This window comes from Chiroxiphia lanceolata, chromosome 1 (genome assembly GCF_009829145.1).
Source record: "Chiroxiphia lanceolata isolate bChiLan1 chromosome 1, bChiLan1.pri, whole genome shotgun sequence".
In the NCBI taxonomy this organism is placed as follows: domain Eukaryota; kingdom Metazoa; phylum Chordata; class Aves; order Passeriformes; family Pipridae; genus Chiroxiphia; species Chiroxiphia lanceolata.
This window is the reverse complement of record NC_045637.1, coordinates 130,350,367-130,372,297: the sequence shown is the minus strand read 5'-3', so window position 1 is coordinate 130,372,297 and position 21,931 is coordinate 130,350,367. Positions and strand designations below refer to the sequence as shown.

The 21,931-nt window shown below is 40.2% G+C and overlaps 1 protein-coding gene across 3 annotated transcripts in view; it reads right to left on the bottom strand.

Moving 5' to 3' along the window:
• SLC25A13 (solute carrier family 25 member 13) overlaps positions 1 to 21,728 on the bottom strand; it is a 102,345-nt gene extending 80,617 nt beyond the window's left edge. Inside the window, exons 1-3 of one of the 3 annotated variants that reach the window (XM_032710332.1) lie at positions 21,590 to 21,644; positions 19,360 to 19,374; positions 15,628 to 15,642 (exon numbers count right to left, since the gene is read on the bottom strand). In XM_032710332.1, the coding sequence (XP_032566223.1) occupies positions 15,628 to 15,642; positions 19,360 to 19,374; positions 21,590 to 21,601 (42 nt within the window). In that variant the 5' untranslated portion in view covers positions 21,602 to 21,644. Of the gene's footprint in view, positions 1 to 15,627; positions 15,643 to 19,359; positions 19,375 to 21,589 lie in introns of all 3 variants that reach the window. The other 2 variants (XM_032710335.1, XM_032710344.1) reach the window with 2 other exon arrangements.
• Between the last annotated feature and the right edge of the window lie 203 nt (positions 21,729 to 21,931).

Below are 21,931 nucleotides of genomic sequence, written 5' to 3'. Positions count from 1 at the left end.
ACTTATAGCCATAAATATAAATCAGTATCACACTTCATCTGCCTTAAAGTTTAATTTTGTACTGCACAGAAATCTAAGGCCTAAAGAAGCCAGGGGTGAAAAAAAAAAAAAAAAAGGAAAGGTACATGCTGATAGCTGAACTTACACTCACTCTCCTTTGGTTTCACTGAATTATAACAGTCTTGAGAAACTTGGGAGCTGTGCTCACAGTCCAGTTGCCATTTTTCAGCCCCCCTTTTGATTATCGGGGAATTCAGGTGGTGTTTTTGAACAGTTAGTTTCTTCAACCACAGGCTGAAGTTGTCGGGTCAATGAATTCACAGAAGCACTGCAGACTGGCAGTCCAAGCAGTGGCTGCAGACCATGGCTTTCCTCCATTTCCCAGCAAACAGGAAGGAAAGGCATGGTAACACCGTGTTAACTGGTAGATCAGTGTGTCATCCACCAATGTCCATTTGGAAGGCGTATCTGACCCCGATTAAGGAAAAGAGCCTCTATTAAGTACATTAGAAGCTCAGGAGGATCGAAGCTAATGCAGCCATACCGTGCTAAGAGAAGTATTTAATTCAGTTTTTTCTCCATACCCAGCTATGGGCAAGGCTGAAGCTGCACACACAGACACAAAAACTGATCCTGATGACAGTTGTTACTAGCAGATTTCCACTTTGGAAAAGGTCAAATATCACTTTCCATACCATTCTGTAAATTGTTCCCAGTTATGTCAGCAGTTGAAGGTGGGCTAAGTAATCTGATGCCAACAAGACTGCAGCTGACAGGTAGCATGCCTGATGAAAAGTGACCCAAAGACAAAGCTGCTTCTCTTCCAGTCACACTCAAGTGATATTTACTGACTCTCACATAACTGGGCTTAGGTAATGTGTTTTGTTACTGGAAAGGCTTCTCCATTTTACTTAATCTTCTCTCCACAAAGATAAAACCAGCTATGAGGTGGCAGGCCTAACATCTCTAGTTGCTTGAGGAGGCATTTGATAAAGCAGATCTGAGGGAAATGTTTGTTACTGTTCTTTACAAGAAAATTCTGTGTAACAGACACTAACACTTAAAACAGTAACTTTATTAAGTAAGGTTCACTGAGGAAAGCTCTTCAACAAACAACATTTATCATTAAAAAAAAACCCAGGAGGCAACAGGGCATACAGAAACTAAAGGGCAGGATTATAACCAAGTTAGAACATTCTACAGGAAAGGTTGGGATAATGTACAGAAAATGTCAGTGGGGATTTTTTTATTACTAAGGTAGACACCTGAAAGTCTTTACCAACATACTACGTGTACCTGCGTGGTATAATGTGTGTGAAGAACCAGACAGAACAGGCAATATAAGAATTGAACTTAAAAATGTTGAATCCCTCCCATTAGCAGTAACATTCAGCAAAGGGGGACACAGAGTGCACAGAGAAAGGGAAAGCTCTGTAAGTGAGACACACACAGACTGTGTAACACACAGACTGATTTGCATGCTGGAGCTCTTCATATCCTTAGGCTTCTTTGCACCTTGATCTTAATTTTCTCCAGCAGACCTCTTTTCTCCTCGTTGACTTATGCTCAATTTACATACACATGCGTTTTCCGTCTCACTTCTCCATACTCAAACCAAATGCAAAAAGTCTTCCCAGAAAAATAAAACTACACAACACAAGAAAACAGAATCCATTGAGAATCAAAGAAAATCATATTACATTTCCAATCAACTGTATTAATATATTTGTCATTCATAAGGTAGAAGAAATAGGTTGTCAAAGAGTGTATGATATCAAAAGACACAAAGGACTAATAAAGTATCAAGTGTGTTCCACCCAGTATAGAACAACAACATGGGCAGGCAAGAGAGAAAAAGGACAGCAGGAAAATCAACATTTATGGCAAAATAGCATTAATCTGATGGCAAAAATATAACGTTCAACTTTCTCACCATTACGGCAAAGATGACTTTAGTAGTCACAATTTGGAGAGAGTCAAAAGGTGACTGGAATACTTGGAATGGCTACAATATTACAGAAAGTTTATTGGGACAACAGCAAGTCCTAACCAAAGAAAAAGATATAAACATCTCTCATATTGTTCTCTTCTCTTGGTTTAATCTGAATAGAACTCAGTTGAAGGAGAAAGCTGATGGAGGTAAATATGTCCCCCCTGACACCAAGCAGGTAAGATGCTGGAGAGCAGTCCTTCTTCAAGTAGAGAGCCAGAGCTGTGGCAGGGCTGCCTTGCTGGTGGACAGTGGTGAGCTCAGTCTGTTTCGTTCTAGAGAACATCATCCATAGGCATATACAGAGAGATGTTTGATGAAAAGCCCAACAAGTGATCACAAGCTCTAGTAGCCCTGTCTTGAAATTAAGATTATTTTCTGAAGTTCATCCATTCTTAAAAACAACTAAAGAACACAATTTCACACCACTAAAAGACCACAAATCAAGATTGAAACCTCATGTCTTCTAGAGGTATTCTTTAGTTTCATCACAAGTTATTGAGTCCACCTGCAAGACTCAAACACATGTGGCCCAGTTCATATAAGAGGTCACATTAGATCGTCATAATGTTTCCTTCTGGCTAAAAGTATACATATACACTTCATATGTGCGACTCCAAAGGAGATCAAGCCAGGGTTTGACCTAACCTTCCTTGTTCAAATGCATGACTGGAATACTGGAAACCAGTTAAGGGCAGTTAGTTTAAGTTAATTAAAGTTCAGACCAGAAACCTACTACTTGCTGTTTAAGTATTATGCTAAAACACTACTATTTTTTATTTTAATAAACTAACTTGCTTACTTAGATGAAAATCACCTTTCTTCCATAATTGCACTAATACTATCCAAAATCTTTCTCTAACTAACAAGTCCCCTTGGTCACTTTCCATCATCCACACCCACCTCCCAGGTTACAAGTGTTCTGCATCAACATCTGTCTAGGTACTGTCTCCTATTTCAGTTGCCTCAGACAGCATTTTTTGTTAGTCCAACATGCTATTCTCCTCTCCAGCAAAGGACTGCCATTCCTTCTGCAGTAAAAGAACTTCACTGTGATCTGCAATGGAAAGCAAACTACACAGAACTCGACAGTACAGGGAAGATTTGAAGCAAGATGTGGACCAGGTCACCAAGCAGAGAAGTACAGACCATACAACTACAAGGAGAGCTGGCACTGAATGCAGATCAAAAACCTTCTTGCTAGAGCTCCCAAACAGTAAACTGAGTATTTCTCCCAAGCAATGTAGTCAGATGGCATTTGGCATAACCACCCAAAGGCTTAGGGTAAGAAGGACTGTAAGAGAAGCTGATAACTACCAAGCGGGTACATTCAGTCTGATCAGTCTGAGCACAATAAGCCTTTAGACAAAAACATTTATTTTCTAAAAGCAGTTCTGATCCTCAAACATTACAACTACACTTTGCAAAAGTGTAACCTTACACTAAGCAGCAGTTACTGCATTCCTTTGTCTAATAACTCCTAGCGAAGCTAAGAAAAATGAATGCTATTAACAATAACCAGTAGTCTTTTCAGATCCTACAGGCTGATTCAGTATGAAGAGATACAGAATAAACACTATTGAAACTAGACAGTTGTGCTGAGTCTACCCCACACATCGGTGAAGCAAAACAAAATTTGCTAGCTAACAGAAACAGCAAATCTCAAACAAAACTATTCGCATCCATCCACACTCCATCACAATTATAAGTCTTTGGCAATTCCCAGTCCAGCTTCTCCACCACAGTAAGTGGAACGTTCACTTCCCTCAAATGCATCAAAGCTAACAAGTCTCCTTTATTGTGCAATTACCTTCTAGCTTTGATCCTACTGTCCAAGTTCCAGAGCAAATGCAGTTGGCTTGTTCATAAGACGGTTTCCCCACAAGGATATTCCCAATGAACCATAGTATTTTTGCACACAAACAGATTAGGGACCTACACACAGTTACCAATTACATACAGACAGGAAAATCCTTGTCCAGTTTGTCCAATCCTTCCAAGGAGGTACAGAAACCAAGGTGGAAGTAGTACATATCTTAACAAAAACTGCTACAAGAATTTCTAAGAATAGCTAATTGATGCTATGTAAAAATACATTTAGACTGTGTACGTCTACAATTTTTCTACTTAAAGACCTGGAAAACCAAAGGACAATAAAACTGCCCTGATACTAAGGTAAAAATAGCTAGGCATTATCATTACTCAGTAAAATTGTTTAGCTAAAGGAAAAAGCCTATACTGGGTCCAATACTATCCACTCCAAACTTTAAGCACATACCAGAAAATGCAGTTAGGAACATACTGAACTATTGGTTTGTAGTCAGTCTCCAGACTAGGACAAGGATACAATTGCTGTCGTTCCTACCACAAAAATCAATGCACCACACTACAGCAAGAAACTGAACCCGAAAACAAAAACTTTATTAAAACCAGAAATTTCTTTCACTTTTCTTATTGCTACGAGAAAAGGCTCAGCTCTCAAATCACTTTACCAATCCATCAAAAAGTGCTACCAAAGTCTGACTGCATCAGTCCATCTTCTTTCTCAAAGTAATATTCCCTATTGTCTCATAGTTCCTCTACAGCATGTTTTTACTCAGATGATCTTCAGGATGGTGATCCAAAGATACACCAGCAAGGTATGTTGCAATGGCCATTATGCTGTGTTAAGAATGTATGTCACTGTTATCCCAATGTTTCTCATCAAACTAGAGCTCATGGCTCACTTGAAGAAATGCAATAAGTATATGTAAGATATATTATGGGTCCTTTAATAAAAAAGTTTATTTCCAAATGAGCTACTGAGAATGGTCAAATGACACTTTCATCCAGTCATGGGTATTTTTCAAAAATACCTGTCCCTCCTGCTCACCACAGATGGATGAGATGATAGATGCTAACACTGTTACTTTGCTCTCCGTTTTGCTTCCTTACACCTTTCAGAAATGGAGGCATTATAAACCCGATAAAACACATTTGGTGGCTACCTCAGCCCAGATTATAGACTCTCCCTTTTGATTCTTCCAGGGCATGTTGTGTTACAACAGTACTACCGTACAACCAATGCGCTGACCATAAACTCAAGACATCAACTGCCTCATGTTCATCTTCTGAAAGCAGTCATCCCAGTTCCAGCAATTTGTCTTCTAGAGCTAAACTTCAGGCTTACATCTAGCAGGAAAACGTTCATCTCACCCAAAGAAGCAAAGGATAGGAAAATTCTCCTGTGTAACAGCAGGATTCAAAGTAGTTCCTGGTAGACAGTTAAGATACCTATTATCGCTCAAAAATTATAAGGGAGAAGTGGCAGACTATTAGGCCAGAGTGAATCTTATCTGGTACTCAATGTTACTAGCAAAAAATACGTATTTGGACCAGGATTAAGCAATGGGTAAGTGACAATTAAGACAACAGGCTGTTTAACGCCGTCGTTCTCACAAGGCGGCACCTTCAGGAAGCATCATCTCACAGCTTGGCAGAGCACCTGTGAGCTCTGGGAGACCCACCTCTGAATGCAATATACAAGTTAATAACTCCAAGGTCCCCATGCCCATGCTTCTCAAGGTTCCCAATAGCAACAATCACTCTGGGTTTCACCTGGCTTCGAGCTTCACACCCCAACAATCACCCAAATGCTCACTCTGCCCCTCCTGGCATGGCACAAAGCAGCTTTAACATCCTAAATGATCAGGAGCTTCCACCAAGAGGAGTCACAATCAAAAGATAAGACACACCAGTATGATGCTGCACCCCCAGGGAACTTGTTGAGAGTCCTGCATTGTGTCTGACACCATGCAGTACATACAGCAACCTAAAAAAAAAATCCCATGCTTCATCTGACACCTTCATAAATTGCAGAACCAAGATAGCAAACAATGGTGAGAACAGAAATCTTGAACAGTATTACAAAAGGTTTCTCAGTGATTTTCTCTCCCAGATGTCAACATAAGGTCCCAGTGACTGAGCAGGATGTTTTTGCAGCAACAAACAAAAATCTGATGCCTTTTGAAGAAAACAAACCAGGAGCAGTGCCACACAGGGGTATTGTGTGTAAGAGAATCATCTGCTCTTATGTAACTACTAATTCTACGATAAGGAAAAAAAATGTATATAGATGCGCAATCAGTCCCTATAAATGTGTGGAAAGTTTATAGGCACTGTCTGAGGTTGTTGCTAGAGTACCTTGTTATTTGTGACTTCATGCTTGTGAATGAGCAACTGAAACATATGCTGGAGAGAAGTTCCTATACATTACATACCTTGACTAATACTTGCATGACAGGAACTATGTAGGAATAACTGACAGATAAATGTGTATTGTTTCGGTGTTGTGTTTTCTTCTTTGAACACAGAAGTTCACTTTTCAAGATCCTATTTTTAATCAATTCCATCTATTCAACTCTATTTAAAATGCTACACCTCAGCAGCTCAGAGAACTGGGAAGGGTGTGGGAGTGGGTATGAATCCTTATGTGAGCATGGATCCAATCTACTACCTTGAAAAGAACAAAAGACAACTGCACAAGGGAAACAGCACCTCATGCACAAAGTAAACCTATTAAAGGCTATAAATGGTAAGACTCAAAGAAAAGCTGCAGTCAGGAACCCCTCCTCACAGTTTAACAAAAATAACAGGAGCGTTTCCAACACATACTTTGGAAAATGATAACACAGTGCTACTTCAAACAAAAAAAATTTTTTTTTTTCTTTTTTTCTCTCTACAGCACTACCCATAGTGGCATATTGTGTCATGGGAAGCATGGTCTGTGAAGCCGAGTCAGGAGTAACGATCCACCTTATCTACCTTTTCCAGATAAACATAGTCAACCTCTGAGTATGGAAAACGTGACCTTTCACATTACAAAATATCTGTCTCCCTTAAAGACCTGTTCATCTTTAAACACATATGTCAAAATATGTGTTTGCAACCATGCTCTCTTTTGCCCGTGAGCACTGTTTGTTCAACTCCCATCATATGGGTTTAAGTTTAAAATATTACGTCATCTCCTTGAAGACAGGGAGTACAAGTAAAGGCAGATTAACATTTTATTTCACCAATTCTTACCTTCAGTATTAACAACAAACAAATGTCTGTATGTTAAATATTAGCGATTACACAGTTGCCACAGGACACTACAGTGCATGACCTTCGTTCTTGCTGAAGATCTGAACAGAAAGGTGAAGCTATCAAAGAGGGTACTTGCAAATAATTTGCAGTTTCATGTGGGAATACAAAATAACCCAATGAAGATGTATATCGTTTATGTAAGGCAAGTCACTGTAATACTAGAGGTTTATCTACCAATGACTTGATGCAATCCAGTCAAGACTGTTAAAGAGTTCACAATAGTTCTCCATAATTTACAGAAGTTGTAAGATATTTGACAACAATAACTCAAATCTTCTAATCTCCTTAAGAAACTGTGGAAATATTTTCAGCATTTTAATACATTTTAATTACAAATGATTCTGATTTTAGCTTGAATGATTTTGGCTTCTCATCCGTGAGTCTATTTTATGATAGATACCTGCATAAAGCAATAACTGTTTCATTAAAACATTAAATTTACTTCTGCTGCACTGCCCTCAGAATATTTTTGTGAGATCACTTGGTTGCAGTGGAAATAATAATGATGTCAAACTGAACATTTTTATTAAAGACAGGAATTAAAAAAAAAATAAATCCTTAAATTACTTTCAGGCAGGCATCTTTAGCAGAGGGGAAAACAGATTTAAACCCTTTTTTTTTCCCAAGAAGGAATTTCCATTTTCTTTGGGCACATTGTAGTTAAACTAAAATCTAAAAATACCAGATTAAACAAACACAGAACAGAGTTTAAGATATTAGAGAAATTCTGCCACTATGCTTTTCAATGTCTCATTAACCAGGAGCTCTTCCATTTCGTTCCTTGGGCATTTGGACTGATGTCAGCACCCTGACATGACTAAACTAATTCAGAACAGTATGTCTGCTGTTCCACAGTACTCTACTTTTAGCATCAACTGTCAAAACCATAGTAAAGTTCCAAAAACTTCTGATCAGTTGATCAGCATTTTGAAATGCAAAAAATTAATGCTTCACCTCAAGAATATGCTGAGTTATCAATCAGCGGTTACACCTCAAAGCTTTCACACCAGTCCAGAAAGTCTCCAGTGAACAGAAAAGCCAGGAGACCTCACACTGGTATTTACTATATACCCCTTTGTTGATCAAACTGTGGGTCATGGACAACACAAAAGTAGTACCCCAGGCTTTCAAAGCCTCATAAGAATTGTAGGCCATAATCTGTATAAAACTTCCTAAAAACATTGAAGGAAATAAGTGAATTTGGCAGTCTTTCTGAGAATACTTTGCTAAGCTCCTTCCATCATTTTCAAAAGTTCAGTGCCTCTTCCCTCCTTCGCTCCTCACACATCCACAACAAAAGGGAAAAAGCTGGTTTACTATCCTTAACTTGTCAAAGGCACACAGAATAAGGAACTACTAAGTGCCATTTAATTATATAGGATTTGGGTTGAATGTTTACACACTTGAGAATTAAGTATTCTGGTTTGGGCTATTCTCACAATTGAGATACTGAAGCTGTATGTTACATGTTATGGAAAGTCAAAGCAAATTGCCATAGGTTTTACAGTCACTATCATTTTCTTTACTCTGAGAAGCTCAAAACTTTTGTAGTATAATGTCACAATGCAGAAAAGACTGAACCTGCTGCTTAACACCAGTCAGTCTTGAAAGAAAAGAGGCAGACCAAGTGACTGATCTAGGTCTGTTAACAGAGCAAAAGCAATTGCAGAAAGTTGTTGTTGCCATGTTTTTCTTCCTTGAACAGCATCAACATGGGACTAATTCATGATCTTAGCAAGTAGTTTCAGTAGACTGACACACCAATGGCAAGCAGTCTTAGGACAGGTGAAGTGACAGGAAGGAGGAAGGCTGACTTGATGTCAGTGACAAAAACTATTTTAATGGAAATTGTGAAATTATTCAAAATTTCTTCCCCTAAACACAGTGAAGATTTCTCCAGTCAGGTTCAGACTGCACAATGGGCTGAGCAGAATCAGGCAGACGCAGTATTTTTACATACCGTGGTTTTCCTAATGGCTTTTCATACTCAGTGCCTCACTTAAAGGTTTCTTCTGTCAAGATCTGTTAAATGAGTGATGGTTTCATCAAATAGTAGTTGTCAAACATGATAAAGACCTACAATAATAAAATACGTGACCAAGAGGTTTTAGTAGCCAAGGATCCAGAGAAGAGTGGAATAGATTGTATTTTCCAAGGCCACAGAAAATGACAATAGGTAACTAACAGCTGTTTGTTCAGAAATACAAATTTCAGATCTCTTCTATCCTACATTAAAGATCTATATACCAGGTCGTGCGATGGTATGGATGTGACAAGGAAGTCGCATAACAAAGGACAGATGACAATGCTTGACTTCTTCTGCAGAATATACTTTTCAATTAAGGCCTTTAAGCAGGGAGACTCCTGCCTTGCTAACTGATATGGGGCAACATCCTAGTCTCCTCTTCCCCCAGTTAAGCGCACATACCAGACCCAGCCTTGACCAAGTAGATGTAGTGGGCATCTGGCGTAAAAGAACTGCAGAAAAGATGCAAAGCAACACCACAAACACACAAAAGTACTAAGAGGTATTAAAGAGGGAGATTTCATTTCTCAGTGTTGGAAACGATATGTACACACATTTGAACACACACCTCTAAACCAGAGCTGCATGCACAGACACAGAATGTTTGTGTCATGATCCCACTGACAGCCCTTTATGTTTTGGAGATGTTACCTGCATTTTGATTAACATCTATCAGTCTTTGATGAAAGATGTAGTCAGATGGCACTCAAGCTAGTCTCAACACTGAATAATTTTCTCTAATTTATTCCTTTAATACCATTCTAGTTTACTGCTTTACTCTGATGAAGTGGGCACATCTGGTAACTTCCCAGAATTAAATATCCATTGACTGAGGCAAAACCCCAAATAAATGATGATTCTAACCGGCTGAGAGGAGTTCAGGTAAGTTGGGATAAGAAACAGCAACTTAAATATAAAGACAATTAGAATTTCTTCCTCCTACTAGCTGGATGATTGCATCTGGCTTAGGATCATCCTTGTGAAAGCTCCTCCTCCCCTGTCAACCTAAGTGCACTTTTAGGCAGTGTGCAACACTATCAGGAAGAAAGGTAGAAAAATGTGTGCCCTTCCACATCCTGACAATCTAACAGGCATTTTTCCCAGTACACAAAGTCAGAAAGAAAAAACAAAGACTGAGTGTGGTAGTTATTTTGCTCTCCTCATCTCCTTGCAAAAGCTAGCACTAAAAAAAGACTCCACCTGCCACAGTGCCTTCTTTGAACCTTCCTTTCCTGTTAAGTTAAACTTCACTTCTGCAGATAGAAATGAAGGTGGCTCCAGGAAAGACATTTTTAAACCCTCAAGTGAAAAAAGATCAGAGATGAAAAATGTAAAGATAATACAAAATAGCACACGGAGCTGGAAAAAATCTGTGATCAATGACATTTTAACTAACAATTTGAAGTCCAGTAAATCAATTTCAATTACAAAGAAGTACCAACAAGATCACAGTGTCAAAAATAGAAGGAGAAAGAATAAACTCTATTGGGGAAATGATAAATGCAATTCAATATATCAAATCACTGTTCTCATTCTTTTCCTAAAGTTTTTAGTCTAAGAAATTTGTTCAACTATATAAGAAATACTAAGTCTTTGATCCCCCACACTTCCCTCCCTGTGCAGTTCCACAACTGCTCAGAAATGTTTATATTTTAAATTTGCTTTACAGCTGTTCAACAGCCATGGTTTTAATACTTCAGAACACTAATTACGTAAAGACATCTGAAGGAGGAGGGAAAACAAGGTCTTGCTTCTACCTATTATAAGCCTGGCAAATAACTATAGTCATCTAGCTACACAACACCTTCTTCTGTATTCCAGCTTTGGAATTAAGGTACTCCTTCCAATTCTTCAATTGCCCTAATCATCAAGGCCATAACAATCATAGTTGTAAAAAGCACATGTATTACTCTTCTGATAGGGTCCCATCAATGCAAAATAGCATTTAAAAGCCTTGAAATTTTCATACTGATGGAATTTTTTTAAAAAACAGACTTCAAGAGTTTCAGAGTATATTATCTTCACATGGGATTGATTTACAGTGAGACTTGAAGATTGGAAAATAACTTAAAGACTACATGCTAATATTCTTCAAGTAAAAGTATTCTCTTGATATTTCTATTTTGAACAGAAGATACAATCAAGTTCCAGCTATATATCTGTGGCTAATCTCAATATAATATAACAATAGTTCTACAGATAACTACAACTCTAGGACTATCATCGCTGGCTCACCAAAACTTAGACCTTAGTAGGTGAATTTAATTCTGTATTCTGGCAGCTTTTAGCAAATAATATATGCTGGTCAAAAAGCACTTAATGCGCTTTAAAAAAGTCAATTCTAAAAAGATTCTTCTTCAAATTACAGTATATCATTTGTGTATATCAAATTTGTATATCAGTATATCAAATTTGCCTCCCTGATTGGTCTGTTTTGCTGCCAGACAGTCTATCCCAGATACCCAAGAGAGGTGCTGGAGCAGTACAGTCTTTATCTGCTTTCTGTGAAGCACTGCACTTTAATAAAAGAGATGATCCTACAGGTCTCAGTAAAGACACATTTTGTGTGTCTCACTCCACATTAAAACAAATTTCATTAATCCAGCAGTATGCAATATGATGCTGGATTAACACCTTTTTTCATTATTTACACCTGTTTTTAATCAAAGAGAAGTAGTAATATTTTAAACAGCACTAATATGGCACTGGAACTCTTCACCTGTCATAAGGACAGTCTGTAATAAAGAATTAACAGTATCAAGAGAGGTTATCTGTCCTAATTCATTGCAATCACAGCCATCTAAAATATTACAGTATGAATGCCAAAACTAGGGAAAGACTAAGGAGACAAGAACAGGCTGAGTGAAGAGCAAAGAAAAATTGTCATCCAAGAATGGAAAAGTATTTTAGAATAACTAAAGCAATCACAAGTTGCAGTAGTACTATTTATTACAATAACTGAGATTGGCCAAGTTTCCAAATATGATGGGGGGGGGGGGGGGGGACACACACCAACCAAAACAACAAAAACCAACACAATGACAACTCCATAAAAGGTCTCAGGTATCTGTTCCCAGAGGAAGCTCCCTCCAGCTCTGATCCAAAGCCTTTGAGATTGGGTCTTCCGCTGAAGAGACAACCCAAAGTTATTTATGCTAAGGTGGACTGGATGAGGTCATGTGGAAGTCAGTCATAAAGGCAACAGTAACCTCAAACACAAACGCATGAAACCTTTCTGTAACTAGGTTTTTAATTTTGACCTCTATACGTTTTGATACGAATAATTCATAAAATGTCATAGTGCTTAACAATTACATATGTATCAATGATTCAAAAACTACTGAGCTAAGGAAAAAAAAAACAAATTACTGCATGGCACTCAAGGTTTCTTCATCTTCAGCACTAAGGTCATCCCCCTTTAATTTCTCAACGTTTCTGAAGAGGTTAGGATTTCATTTCTGAGAGTTAGGATTCATCAGCTGCCTGACTCCTACAGAGTAAGACTGTAGTCATCTTCTGTGTGTGGTGGTGACTAGGACTGATCAGCAGTGTTTAGAAAAACATGTAGGAACCAGAGAGAAAAATTAGGCAAATACAACTATAAACTTAGCCTAACACAGAGGCAAGTCACTTCCTTCTACAGCAAAGTCAGTTCACATTTGAATATATAAATAAGCCAATCAGAGAAACATCTTTTTAAAACAAAACCAACACAACATTACAAACCATTTACAAGGGCAGTCTGATTTTTTATTTCTGCTTTCTGGAAAAATTTTCTTTTAAAATGTTCCTATCAGTCCAGTTCCTGGAACATATAGAGAAAATGGGACAAAACACTTTCAAAGAGTTGAGTAATAAATACTTAAAGGAAAACAATGACAGAGTTTTCTTGATATTTCAGGTCCATTTTTCACTTTCTCTCTTCTGAATATTTAAACTATTGCCCACTGGCATTTAAATAACTAGTGGGTAATTAGTTGAACAATTAATTCTATGACAACCCTCACAGTTTTGCCTATGTAATACTTACAGTTATATCCCCATGGCTATATTCTGTACCACGGCTCCTACCTTTAGGAAAAAAAGTCCTGCCCCTGGGATGGCTATCCCAGCATGAACCAAGCATGAAGGCTGACAACAACAAAACTGCCTGATACCAAAGCATAGAGCTAATTTTGGTAAAAAAACCCCTGCCTTCTCATTTTTCGGCTGAGAAGTGGAAAATGCAAAAGTATCTATAAATGCAAGGCAGTAAATAGTCCTATAGTGGTCATACAAAATTCTCTGCAGGTTTCCAGCCTAATGTATTTCTGTGCTCAGAGACATCCACATAACTCTTTAAGCTGCTTTGCTGTGAACAACATTAGAGAACTGATCTGATTTAAAGAAACAAAATTAATATTTAAAAAAAAAAAGCTGTCATTTTTTGCTAACTCAGTTATCCCCTATAATTCAACCCAGCACCCTTACATTACTACTGAATTATCCAAGTCAAATCACAGCTTCACGGCTACCATTGGCTTTTAAAAAATGCAGTGACCTGGCAGTTCAGGAAACAAACAGCTACCTCTCCACACCAACCTAACCAAAAGAGCTACAGCGAGTTCAGCCCTGGCATCAGAGAAGAAAGACAAACAGCCCAGTATTAGGAAGGCAAAACAGGCAAAGAACCAGTCACGGAGATCTGGTCTAGCCTAGCCTTGGACTCCAAAAAAGAACCAATAAGCTCCTGAAACTATGGAAGTAGTGATGACACTAAGAAGATTTTAAAATTATTTTAAAAGGTTTGGCTGTCTGGGCACAAGTCTGCCAACCTCAGTGTGCTCTCTACAAATAAAACATGTGTTTGTGTATTTCCAAACTCCACTTTGATCCACTTTGAGGGTCAGATCCATTAGCATTCTCCACTACCTCAGTCACAGCATGATGCAAAACCATTCCATACACGAGCAGAAAGTCACATGCAATTTAAGGTTTTCAGGATTCCAGAAGTTTCACCAAGGTGCACACCCAGCACTGCCACAGCCCTGCCTGAGCATGTAGAGACATTTCAGATATGCTGACCCTGCACCCCAGCTCCAGCCCAGCAACCACACATGCAACATGTCTAATGTGCATTGACACAACTGAAGTAAGCATCAAGCACAGCAACCCTCCAAAAGTGTGGCAGGTGGAGGTATCTTTCATGCAAAATGCATCAACATCGCTGGCAACAGAGAATCCAAATGTCCCCCCTCCCAGCTGGGTACCCTAACTGCTAGAAACTGAATCAGGTTCTGGCCCACTTGTCTGTCCTCCCAGTCCTTGTATTGTGTTGTGACTACACAACAGTCCTGCCTGAAACAGAGGTGCAAACCTTGCTGTTTGAAGGTCCTTCTGGGACATTCCTATCTTTTCATTTCCCACTGGCTGCCTTAGATGTTCTCTAGTCAGCACACTGGCTGTTGTGGTACCTATTCCTGACACCTCAAGTAGGTTTCCTAATTCTACTTCCAAAGTCAAGTGGATAAAAAAGTTAGGCATGTAGATGTTAATTTAAGGAGCACCAAAAAGTCACCTTTGCCTAAATTGTAGGTTTTGGTTTTCACATGGCCAAGAGTAAGCCAGAGTGCAAGGCAGATCTCCAAGGATCCAAAGAGTGGACCTTACTGGTCAGCATAAAAACACTTCTTGCAGGCTGCCTAGGCATGTAAAACATTATAAGTATATGAATCCAGCAGCTGACATTAGGGACCTCGCAAGTATCCAACAAGAGGAATGTGATTAGTCCTGTAACAAGCTGTATTTCTTCTGTTCCTTCTCTAAATGCACACAGTTTAGTGTACAAGCATTTATTTCCCCTCTCTCTCTCAAATATTTCTTTTTTTTCCTCTTCAGAGAAAAAGAAAAATGCCAACAACCCATTCCTTAACAGCAATTTCATCCTTTAACATGCTGGATTTTGTGCAGGTCAAGTAACATTTTTGGTAAAGAATATAATTGCAATTACATGTTTCTAAGAACTTGTAAATAGCATGACATTATTTGAAAAATTTATGAAAAATGCATTTACAGTGTTCCTTTAAGTGTTTTCACACAGCTTCAGTTGAAATTGCTTTACTCCAAAGCAATTGAATATAGAGTATTTTTATAAGGACCTCTTTGTCTCCCTGCAAATGACTGAAATACAAATACCTTCCAGAAAGAAAATGCACCAGAAAATATGCAACCTTACATTTTACTAGCCATAGTTATCTAGCACCATAAAACATCAGTTGCTCTTTCTGAAGATTGTGTTGTAGCTGAAGCAAAACAGCATTATTAGTAAAGTCAAGTAGTGCACAGAGGCCTTATGCAAGTTTAGGTTTGGCACCATACAAACATACAGGCTCTATTCAGTATGATAAAGCCATTCTACAGCCAAAGCAGTGGCAACTCCATAGATAAAAAGCAAAAATGAAGCAGCACATTCACGCCATCTTCCAGGAAATACAGTATCACGTACCTCCTTGTCATACTCCTGGGACAACATAGATAAATAAAATAAACATTGGCCTAAACAAGGTGGTCAGAAGACACATTGTTACCATTCAGGGCTGTAAGCTTCTGTACATTACAGCGTGAGGAGCAGTGCCTTTAACATATTGTTTGAAGCACATTTGGAAATGCTTCTCTAACCTCCTGGTACCCAAAGCTGCATGGAAAGAGGAATTCATTTCCTGACTTGGTAAGATCCAGGTAACTTTAAATACTTTTCAGCAGGCATCACGAGAGACAAGACGTACACATAACTACCGGGTCTAGTAGCACTCTCCTAGGCTGTGCATGAAGCAAAGTCACCCTGCAATTCCTCTTACAGGGACAACATAACAGAAAAGAGTAAGTTTCAAAAATTTGTTAAAACAAGTGGTAGTTGCAACATGTGATGCCATCAGTACCTCTCTAACACACTGAAGACATATAGCAACCTCGTTCATCACCTCCTCTAGCCCTCACCTTGCTCTGAGAAAGAAAGGTGGGGGCAGGGAGGAAATAGTAGTACAAAGAAACAGATAAATTCAATTGAAACAACAACCCTAGTGTAATAAAGCTCCTTTTCAGGGTAACTCAGTGTTCACTGCAGAAGAGAGCTGTATGGACTTTTGCCATGGCAGAGTCTCTCCATGAGTGCCTTTCCTAGGATTATTCTTGCCAGTGGGCCCTGTAAACTGCTGTGTGTCTTGTGAGACTAGGACTCAAGCATTCCTCCTAAGAGTAAATGTCATAAGCAAAGACTTAAGTAGTAGAAGAAATCAAATGAAACTAAACACATAAACGATGGCAGGGAGGACAGCAAAGGGGAGCAAATTATTTGGTTTCTCCTCTATTTCAGCTGCAGTCATCATTCATGCTACTTTGCACTTAGAGAAGGTTTGAAGTTATCAGCACTCATACAAATTCAATGTTCCTCTATCAGGCAAATGCTGCTCTCTTAAGGTATCAAGATGCAGTAATAAGTCATAAGCAGCATAAATACATGTTTTTTCTGAGGGGGGAAGTAGAAAGAAGAGTCTCATGATACATATAGTGTTTAAGAATTTACATACTTCTGCACAATTCCAAAATATAACTACACATCAGCAAGCACCACTGGACCTGTACAGACTAGCAACAGGACTGTCCATGTGGATATTACTTAGTGCTATCACATCCAAAAAAATTACCACAGTACCATTAAGTGTTATGATGGTATTAAGTCATGTACTATTAAGTACACAAACTCAGTTGTGCTTCAGGTAAACAGAGATGGACCTCTCCTTACTCACCAACCACGTTTCTCAAAGAGTGGCTGGAGCCTGTCCACAAGGGACTCCATTCCTTTCATGGACACAGTAGCCCATCATGCTAGAATCCCTCACCTCTTCCTTTCTGAGGGCTCAACAAATTCATATGTAATGCAATGCAATGCAATTCTTCTCTTCCATTTTGATGGAGGAAGGGAAGAATGGCATCACTGAGGGCAAGAAGAGTGAATCCAGTCTGCTCCCAGGAACATCCCACCCTACTGCTAGCACAGGGGAGAGAAGCACGGGAGAAGGAGCTGAACGAACAGGCTCCATGGAGCTGCATGATGCATGAAGGGACATGCTGGGTGTGCATGATAGCAAAATAACCAAAACAGTATGGTTGCACCAGCATCCGATAGTTTCGGCGCTGTTTGGAATTATGTTCACTTAGACTTGCATTGCCATGATGTCTGCATTTCAACCATCACTTATCCAAACCTCACTAATTCACATCACCGAGTGCAAGCCCTGGATCATTTCTGCAAATAAAAAGGCTTGTACAGTCAGGGCCTGAGGCAACTCCAATTAATTCAGCCAAGGTGATGCATATTGTAGGACTGGGGTGTTCAGTGGGAAACGTCTGACTATAATAACACCAAGGCACACAAGGAGCCTGTGATTGGGATTAACTCTTTTTGATATGGCTCGGTTTAGGATTTTAGAGGTAAACATGGCAGTAACCAGAAAGAGCATGTAACTCCACTGATACAGCTTCCATAGTAAACAGTTCCAGAAAAACACAAGAGGAAAGAAAATTAAAAAAACCTGTTAAATACATGAAAATTGCAAAATAAATTTTCTTTACCTTGCATTAGAACTATCCCAAATATTGTCACATAAGTCAGCAACAAATCTCTTTGTATTACATTATGTATATATTTCAGACAGTCAGGCACTTGTTCTTCGAAAGACTTATGCATGCACATAAAATTAAGCATGCAAATAGTCTCACCAGGTACTGATATAAGGTTCATGCCTTCACTTGAACAGCCATTTTACAAGCTTTTTTAGCATGCAATATCTATGTTCACTTTGTACGTAAGACAACAATTTTAAATCTGGGTAATACAGGCAACCAGTATATGTCCAATGGGTAAAAGTTCACACACGCACACGAAAAAACCAATTACATCACAAGTAGAGGGATACTCCACAGTATTTAAAAATTAACTCTTGTATCATTACTATGCAGTTCAGTACAAGTACTGAAGTTTACTCACATGCTATTCATAGCATAGATGAAGTTTAATGGTGTTCAAGTGCTTCCATGCTAGGCCCACTGGTTTTACAGTTTTCTAGGCTTTGATTTATCTCACAAAATTATTTGAGTTTGGAATTTTCATTAATGCAATTTTTAACTGTTTTGAATGCAGCTTAGTGGTTATGAAATACAGTTTAAAAATATTATATATACTAGCTCCCATTATAAAAATAAGCTTCTGACCTTAAGTTGAACAGACAAAGTAGCACAATAGCACAGGCAAGAAGAAAGAAGTCTCACAGAGAAGTATGTCAGAACTTCCCACTGAAAATATGTTTATATTTTACCAAGCAGTAGGACCTTAAAAAGAAAGCAAGTCACAATTTGCACATGCATGAGACAACAGCTATGTCCAGAACTGTGTAGCAGTATAGGGATCAAGGGTAACTGACAGTCACTCAACACAAACATTTAATTTTGCTGAAAAATACACACCAGGTGAATGGCAAGGGGCATTAGCTAGACTGTGTAACTTCTCTTTAGAGCTATCTGGCTAAAGGGCAGAAAAACAACATTGTGATTGCATTGTTAAACACTCAAAATGAAGAAATAAGCATGACACAATATATAAAACATTAGTGCTTTGTACATGAGTTGTCATAAAGATGTTCCACATAGCCTATTTTTTGCACAATGCAGAAACAGAAGCCAGCACCTAGGATGGTAATTTAGTTACCAAGGGGGTAATAATCAAGTGGAAAAGCTCACCTGTGGTTTTCACTGGTAATTTGTGTGAATACAATTTACAGCCGAGTTTTCCAAAAACATTTTCAGAAAATTTTTTCAAAGTTTAAGAAAAGACACTGATGTGCAACATACATTGTTTGAAACATTGTATAAGTTGCAAAACATCGAGTAATATACAACAAAGAAAATTAAATGGGACTGTAATGCCCATTTCTTGATAACTGAGTGCTTAACTATGCAGCCTTAACAGTATCCCGTTTGTGTTTTCCTTTTGACAGATTGAATTCCTAGAGTCTGCTTCAAATGTCAACATTTGAAATCTTGCAAGTGAAGACCAATTACATTCAATCCCAAATACTCATATGGCCAAAAGGGTATAATTAAAAAATTAAAGGAAGCAGTCATGCAGGATACTGGTAAGGAAAAGGTACTGAAGAAATTTTAGAAAAAGCATTTGACTCACCAGTCCATTGTTTGGCTGAGGTGAAAAAGGCAAACATTACTGAGATGCATCAGTGAGGAAGTTAGAACACAAATCAAGGCCCATGCCTGCAAGCACATGTGAGTAACTTCAGGCCCAGAAGCTCTTTCCGTGGCAAAGTTATTCATATGTGTGCTTGCAGAACCTAAGCTCAGATGTTACTGTTAGAGCAGAAATGCTACTTACATTTTGCTACTGATGTCAATAAAAATAGAAATTCACCTGTGTTTCACAGCAACTGTTTCAACTCAAGAAGACAAAAGAGCCTTGAGGCCTCACAAAGTAACATAATAATTGATCCAGTCTAGCTGCTCCCAGTTTTTTGTTGTGGTTTTGTTTTTTTTAACATAAGTCACTCAAAACACATCTAAGCTTGCAAATGGAAGCCTTTTTAGGTGTGCAGCCCCTATGTGAGGGCTGTACACCCTGTGGTACAAAGTGCTGTATCTATGTTTTGCAACGCACCAAGGTTGCTCATAATGCTAGGATTAAGCCATTATTCTTTTTATTGGGTATCTCTCTGCCAAGCCTGATGTCACCTGAAATGTACAATATTCAATTCAGTGTCTTGTTAAGTGTTGAGTCTTTCCAACACATGCTTGTGTAGATTTTGGAGATATGAACTGCGTAATAAACCTCACTAAGAGAAAAAGGACACCATGCAAATGTGTAGAACCGACCATGCATGTTTACCTGATTAGACAAACACTAACTATATATACAGTATTTTTAAAGTGTATGCGACTAGTATGGGTTCAAATAGATTGCCAATTATGAACTACTGCTTGGAGAGGAAAAGGTAAGTAACACGTTTATAAATTCAGTGAATGGAAGACTTTAAAGTCTTTAAACACCAATAGTTTGGTAAGATGTAACTGATATGCTGTGTGTATGGAACGGTGGGCAATCAAAAATAAAAAAAAAGCTAGACAGGACAGCTGAGATTTACAAATAGTAAGCGCAAGATCTGGGGATGATTGTTTCATATATCCTAGCAATGAGGAATCACATACTGCTCAGTTTATTAAAACAGCATGCTGTTCAGATAACCTAAGTTCATACTGAGGAAGGTGCTGACGGGAGCAGCTCTGTCATGGACTCACTGAAATTAAGGAGCATACAAATCCAGCCAGACTGGGCACATGTGCTGCATTGAGTTGTTTGACGATGCTTTGTTTTCTGATATTTCCTCAGTGTATGTTTCATCACAGATGTCAACAAAAGACGTACATGGAGTAATTTCTTTTTAAAGTCTCAGTATTCAAAAATGAAACCTAACAAAAGCAGTTAAGTTGTGAAACGCCAACACTACACATAATTTTATCTGCCATTAGATATGGCCTTGATCCAGATAATAGCTAATTTTTTTTTTTCTGGGATGAAAGTGTATTACTAGGCAATTAATTAAAGTATTTCAATTAATTTATCCTTCTGATCACCAAAAAAAACTAAATAGCAGGTATCAGCCTGACAGGGGAGCACTGAGTAATGAAAAGGGTTGAAAATTATAACCAAATGTGGAAAGAGAAGGTAAAAACGGGTATATATGGCCAAAATGGGAGAAAAAAGCAAAAACGGACTACGGTGCTAAGGCCTGGAAGCAGGACAGGGCCAACATCTGTGCCCAATCCCGGACCCGCCAGCCACTGTCCCGAGGACCCGCTACATCCTCTCAGAAAACGTGTGCGTGTATAACATGTGCGTGCGCGTATATTTATGCGCCTCTACATTGTGTAACTATGCGCCCGGCGGGGCTCTCACCGAGGCACTGCCGGGCCCAACAGCGCTCGGCGGAGCCGCGGCCGGGCCGGGGCGCGGGTTCCCGGAGGCGGGGCAGTGTGGGTTCAAGTCGGCACCGGCACTGGCACCGGCAGGGGCAAGGCGGGACGGGCACCGGCACGGGCAGAGCGGCCGCGCAGTGTCATTGCCGCCGATGGTGCAGCGCAGGCAGAGCGCAGGCCGCTGCTCCCGGCGAGGGCAGGTGCGGACCCTGCCGCGCCGCCACCAGCCCCGCCGGCTGGGGCGGCCGCCCGTAGCCCAGCCCCGGCTCCCCCGGGGCCGCCGAGCCGCGAGGAGGAGGAGGCGCCGCCACCGCCGGGTTTCACCAAGGACAGGCCCGAGGTCAAGCCCGGCAGCCGCCCCGCCGCGGCCCCTTCCCCGCCGCCGCCCGCGCCGCCCGCCGCCTCCCCGCCCGCCGGCGGCGGTGCCTTACCTTGGCAGCCATGCTGTGCCCGGCGCGGCCACCCCTTCCCGTCCCTTCCCTTCCTCCGCTCCCCTCCCTTCCGACCGCGGCGCGCAGCTTCCCCGCCTGCGCACCAGCCCGCCAGCGCCGGCCGTCACCGCCGCTCTCCCAGGCAAGGACGGGGCGCCGCCCCCGCCCGGCCCCGCCGCGGCCCCGTGATCGCCCGGCACGGCCCGGGCCGGCCCCGCGGGTCCCGGGTTGAGCGCCGGGCGAGGCGGCGGGAGATGCGTCCTCGGCCCCGGCGGGCCGCCGGCGTTGCGGAGCGAATACTGCTTCACTCCTGGGAGGGGACCCGATCGCCCTCGGGACTCC